The 6000-nt window shown below is 49.4% G+C and overlaps 1 protein-coding gene across 1 annotated transcript in view; it reads right to left on the reverse strand.

Moving 5' to 3' along the window:
• LOC149284168 (basement membrane-specific heparan sulfate proteoglycan core protein-like) overlaps positions 1–2847 on the reverse strand; it is a 48024-nt gene extending 45177 nt beyond the window's left edge. Inside the window, exons 1-2 of the mRNA XM_089497106.1 lie at positions 2697–2847; positions 1780–1814 (exon numbers count right to left, since the gene is read on the reverse strand). Coding sequence (XP_089353232.1) covers positions 1780–1814; positions 2697–2847 — 186 coding nt within the window. The remainder of the gene's footprint in view (positions 1–1779; positions 1815–2696) is intronic.
• Positions 2848–6000: the final 3153 nt, after the last annotated feature.

The raw sequence follows: 6000 nt of genomic DNA on the forward strand, positions 1-6000 counted from the left end.
GCTTCCAAGGGACAGCCAGGCGCTCGGATAGCTGCCATCACCCTGGGATGTAACCTCTGGTCAGCATCAGTGAATTGTTTTAATTGCACGAGCTGGCACCCGCTGTACCCTGGCCACACGGATACATAAAAGCTATTTATATCTGACCCAGAACATGGTCGCGCATGCCTTGTTTGTGGATCTAAAACTTTTTAAAAAAAATCCCTATAACATATTAAATCACGTGCAAAAATACTTAAAGCCTTGCATGTAACTTCAGGGCCGGTCTTTTCACCCGGATAATCCTGTGCGGCTGCCCGCCAGGAGCCTGTCCATCCCTGTCTTTGGCTGGAACCCATCCACAACGTATCGCAAAAACCACTTAACAACTTGGGCAGAAGAGAAAAAGCCTGGAGATATTTCTGGCCTCTATAATCCAACCTGGAACATTCCTCATTTCACAGTTGTGATCGTGTGACATGGTTTGGGCATTATTGACACTGACTATAAATTGATGGCCAATAAAACACATGTAGGACACATTGGGGGCATTAAACTGTAAAATGAAGTGGAATATGGATCAGGTTAGTTTTATATGAGTTCTATGTGGACCAGAAACTGAAAAGGATCCCACTGGGGCCAGAATAGGGCCCCACTGTTCCTTCCTAAAAACGTAATTCACAATACAAAGACTTGGGGGCAATACGAGCGACTGACTTTGCTATGACCCCCCGAAGCTTCTTTCTTTCTGCCTGTTGGGGTGAGTCCTTCCATGACAAAGAAACACCCCATGTCTGTTACCGTCTCTTACTAGAAGCAGAGCTTGCAGTTCTTCACGCAGTGGCGGAGGAGTAAAAACACGGGGACTTGCCAGATGTCCCTCATTGTTGAGACCCTCTTCCCACATGCTTGTCCTCCATGTACTCCCCACTAGGGGCATTCCCAGGGGGAGATCCAGATGTGGGAAGAGCGTCAGTAGCCAGGACATTCCGGAGCTGGGGGGGTGTTACGTGGAGGCGGGAGATGGCCAAGATCGCACAATACAAAACAAAATACACAACAAGCGTACAACATAGAAAATAGACATTTACAGACAATTAACGCGGACGATCTGGTCTGAGCAGAAACCCGGTAGTCCACGACTGCCATGTCCTACAAGGGAAGCCATATCCTGCTGACAGAAGCCACTTTTACCAATTTAGTTGTGGTCGTAAAATGAATTAGAATAAAGTGCTCTTTCTGCATAGGGTTTGTTGGGCTGAGATTCCATTTGGTTTCTCCACTTTCTGTATTTAATATCCAAGAAAAACTCTCCTACGGAGCTCGGTCTCAGATGGTGCTATGATGTCACCTCCCGGTCTGGCACTGGTGAGCATGCCGACAGCAGGCGAGTCAGCCGGGTCCCCTTGCGTTCCTGATACCCACCTGTCCTTCCTGTTTATATAAAGATCCGTCTCCTTAATTCAGCACGTCCAGCATGTTCTCCCACACATACCACACTGGCTAAACATGTAACACGAAGCCCCAACCATGTGCATTACACGTCTGCGTGAGGCACACAGGAAGCCAACACCACCAGAATTCTGCTACTGCTGTAATACTCAATACACTCAATAGCCAGGGTGGAGGGTGGGAGAAGAGGCTGACTAGGAGAGAGGAGGCCATTAGGGTGGGCAGGGTCAGCAGGCAGGGGCAAGGGCCCTCAAAGGGGGCATAGGACTGAAAGGGAAGGGCCAACCATGACCTTGCCTCACCTGTAGCGTAGGGTGCTTGCGTTGGTTTCTCTAGTTCCGAAGCCACGTTTCCGCTGCCGATCTCAGAGCTCCCGTTATCATCTGGAAAAAAAACAGTCCCATGAGTCACGGGGCAGACGTCACCCCCTTCAATCCATTAAAGTTACATGAGACTCTGGCAGAAACAGCCATTAATTTATTATTATTTATTGTTTTATATAGCGCCATCAAATTCCGCAGCGCTGTACAATGGGCAGACAGGACATAACAAGTAGCATGTAACATAACAAATTGACTTACAGAGACAACAGGTGAGGAGGGCCCTGCTCAAACGAGCTTACATTTGAGTTGCGATCACAAAACTAAATGAAAAGCAAATAACCCGCGTCTCAGTTCTGTGGTCCCCTGTTCTTATTGTGTTCAAACAGTGATAGTTTATACTAGTATATACTGCTAATATGTGCTAATGTACAAGGCCATACCCCCATATGCCGCAGTAATTTACACCGTTTTTATGGGGTCACCAGGTTCCATACCATAAATTAGGAAGCAGTGGAGCAGTGTCCCTTCCACACACAGCCGCTGATATCAGCTTAATGGGGTCTGGGGTTCATGCGCTTTATAGCGAGTTGCAGGAGACAATTTGCCTAATTAAGGGAATGGTGTAAATTGCCCCTTCCCACCGGAGGAACTTCCCAGGCAGCACAGGTTCAGTGTCTGGGGAACTGTTAGTGGTGCTTGCAAGGCAGAGGAAGGAGCTCTAAGACCAGGGCAAAGTGAGGAGCACATCGGGGCAGAGTGAGGAGCATGCAGGGCAGCATGAGGAGCACACCGGGGTGGTTACCGTCGTTTCTGATTTGCTCAGATCTTTGACTTTTATTCCTGTCTAATCTGGGGTTTCTGGGTAATGTTGAGTACCTCCCCATCTATCTCTGTAGCAGATACCCTCACATTAACGTCACATTGAATGGTCAGTATACGCACCTCCTGAGGCCTCGTCCGCCACAAAATCCTCGTCGTCTGCCAGGTCTCCATAGCTCCATCTGTGACTTCCCGTCCGTGTGTCTGACTCTGGGAAATACACCTCATCCAAAACGCGGGAACTGTGCGCCACCTGAAAGACAGTATATAACATGTGAGCGATATCTATACCCCGGAGGCAGCCAATGCCCTCCTACAACCTACACTCTACACCTGACTTCCCTCAATACCACTCAGAATATATACTTTTTTACATAAAGGTAAGAAAAATACAGAAAATACCAATTTTTAAAGAAAAACATGAAAATACACGAGAAGGATATTTTTGTACAGCCAGTGCAGGGTTAAATCTTCACCATCATATTTCCCCTCCCCCCGTGACTTTGCCCTGACGCCTATCGGATTGCGCCGTCACCTGGCGGACGCCTACAAGCCCCAAACAATGAGAATAAGATCATCTGAAAGGCTCAAAAAGTGTAGGCGCGGGAAAGGGAGGGGCGTCAGTATGAGGTCATGGGGCCAGCGGACAGTACGTGTTTAACCCTTTTAACTCAATGACATCAGACAGGGCCAAGTGAGGCCTGATCCCTTTTACTTAGAGAAACTGGAAAGTGGGGGCCACATCATATAACAAAGAGCTGCTAACTCCTGGTGTGTTTGGAAGCAGAATGCTAAAACTCTGCATGAAAATCTCAATAACGCTCCTACAACCGGAAATCCAAAAGCGTCAAATATATAAAGAGAAGCACAGCCCCCCCAAGATGGTCAGACCTTTTTAATTCCTCTGCAGCCATTTCACTGCACGCCCTGCCCAGCTCGGCCTTCGCTGCAGCTCATCAGACCGGGACGAGGCTGGAATGTGTGGGGACAGCACTTTCTGTGCAAATACGCGGCTTATGATTACAGGACGACGGGAGCCAAACAAAGGGACTTAACGCCAACATAAAGGGTGTTTAATCAGCTCGAGGCTCGCTCAATGGGGCCTGGAGGCCTAAGACTGCTGGGGAGCGGGCTCAGCGTAGTGGGGGGACATGCCTTTCACAGGGGCCGCATCACATTATGCCAGTGAGATGTGTAGCAGAGACCAAGTGTGGTGGGTTATGTTATACAGAGGAACAGGAAGGGGTTAAGCAGAGCCGAGCTGGTATGTGGGATACGGGATTGTGGTTGTCACACAGCAGAACCAACGTGGTGTCTGAACGTCTCTCAGTCTGGTGGCACCAACCGCGACGCTCTCATTATCTGGCACAGATGCAGACATGACACAAATTGCCAGGGTGATGAGGCGTCTCATCCCACATACCTGGACCCTCATCCCACATACCTGGACCCCTACCTGGTGTCTCATCTCAAATACTTGGACCCCTACCTGGCGTCTCTTCCCACATACCTGGACCCCTACCTGGCAACTCATCTCAAATACCTGGACCCCTACCTGGCGTCTCATCTCAAATACCTGGACCCCTACCTGGCGTCTCATCTCAAATACCTGGACCCCTACCTGGCATGCCATCTCACAGCCCACGGCCCCTTCATCAGATTTCCGCTCTGCAACGGATCTCTCCTGCTCACGCCTGAGGGTTAGGCGCTGTTGGGAACATGAATTTCAGATCACATATGTTCTTGGTAACGGTTATTTCAAAGTCTCCCCAAAAAAATAAGTGGCTAAAGGCAGAAAAAGTATTTGATCACATTTATCTTCTGTGAGGAACCGGAACTGTTTGTCCTAAAAAAACACGGATTACCCAGCGGTATTCCAAAGCGGATTCGCCGATGTTTTGTGTAAAGTCTTTTTCGCAGAAGATTTAATAAGCTTTTCTGGTGTCGTGACCCCTGACGCGCTTTGTGTTACTGGGATGCTTTGGTTCTACTAATGATACGTTTGATCGTTACGCAGCTAAGTTAAGTTGAGATGCTCTTTACAGTCCAGGAAGGATACAAAAACATTTCCCCTCCACACCCTTTCTTCCCCTTCTCGGGGCAGCTGGGCCACGGGGATCATGGGGCGATTCTTTCTGCTCGGCCAAAGGGAATTCTCTAGGATGGAGGAAACCCTTAACAATGCCGCATATTTTTAACCTGAGGAAGTGGTGTCAGTCGAGGTGAAATTAACCGTGTGACGGCCAGGAGGCTGTTTAGTCGCTTCTCATTCTGCTGCCGATGAACAAACCTCCCAGCGTCTGCCAGGTAACACGAACCTGACGCCAGACGAGCCCCGCTCCGTGGGATAGAACGATCGCAGCGCACGCCATTAGTACAGTAAAACATTCCCCTTTACTGTTACACAAACAGGTGGTCCGTAGACCAAAAACAGGGGATCACAAGGACTCCCAGCCGGACACAAAAAGCACACCATTAGAAAGAAACGAGGCCTCGGGCGTTCCCAAGCCGACTGTCTTTAAACAAGCTGAGCTTTTACAGCTCCCTCCGAAAACATGCCCCGGGGCTACTGACGGCAGGAGACGGGGAACGCCCAGACCTGAAACAGAGATGGCTGGCAGCAGTGCGGAGGGGAGAGAGCGGGGCAACTACAGGGTGAGGGGGGCAACTACATGGAGAAGGGGCACCCACATAGAATGGAGAGTATCTGTAGGGTGAAGGGGGGTAAGCAGATCGCTCCTGAATCTAAGACAAGAGCAACGATTATTAAGATTTTAGTCTTTATAGCAGGAGAATCGGGTGATTTCGCTGAATCACAGAGGGGGTGAGACATAGGGGAAGGCACCATTATGGAGGGGGCAGAGGAGGAGGACCCATAAAACGTACACACATACAGCCTTTACACACATCACACATGTGCGGCCGGACAATGTGAGCTCACAGGGCTCCAAACCCAAATTCCACATGTCGGTACGTGGCAGGCCAGAAATGTGAAAAACCACAGGCAGACCACGTAGCCGTGTCAGAAACGCAGAATAAAGCAGCTCCAGACTGAGTTCCCGCCACAGGGGCCGCTGCAATATAGAGCAGTACCAAGCTTTGAATCCATGCAGGCTTAGTGAATACTGAGACACTATATGGAGTTAACGTTATGACTAGACCCCAGGAGAAGCAGAAGTCCAAGGCCACAGGAAAGGCTTACTTATTCCTCGCCCCACTGGGACAATACTAGAACTTCAAACTGTTCAATCGACGGCTCTGCTGGGCCACCATTGGTCAAACCAACCTAGAACCTCAACTCCATAACGGAGTCCATTACCTTACAAAAAAGCTGCACCCATGGGTGATTGAACTTGCCCCACGTTACAGCCGTCTCACAATGGGCAGAAGGAGCGATACACATAATAGAAACCCTAGTTACCTGTGG

Source organism: Sceloporus occidentalis, unplaced genomic scaffold (genome assembly GCF_023333645.1).
Source record: "Sceloporus occidentalis isolate IW3139 unplaced genomic scaffold, rSceOcc1.0.p SCAF_98, whole genome shotgun sequence".
In the NCBI taxonomy this organism is placed as follows: domain Eukaryota; kingdom Metazoa; phylum Chordata; class Lepidosauria; order Squamata; family Phrynosomatidae; genus Sceloporus; species Sceloporus occidentalis.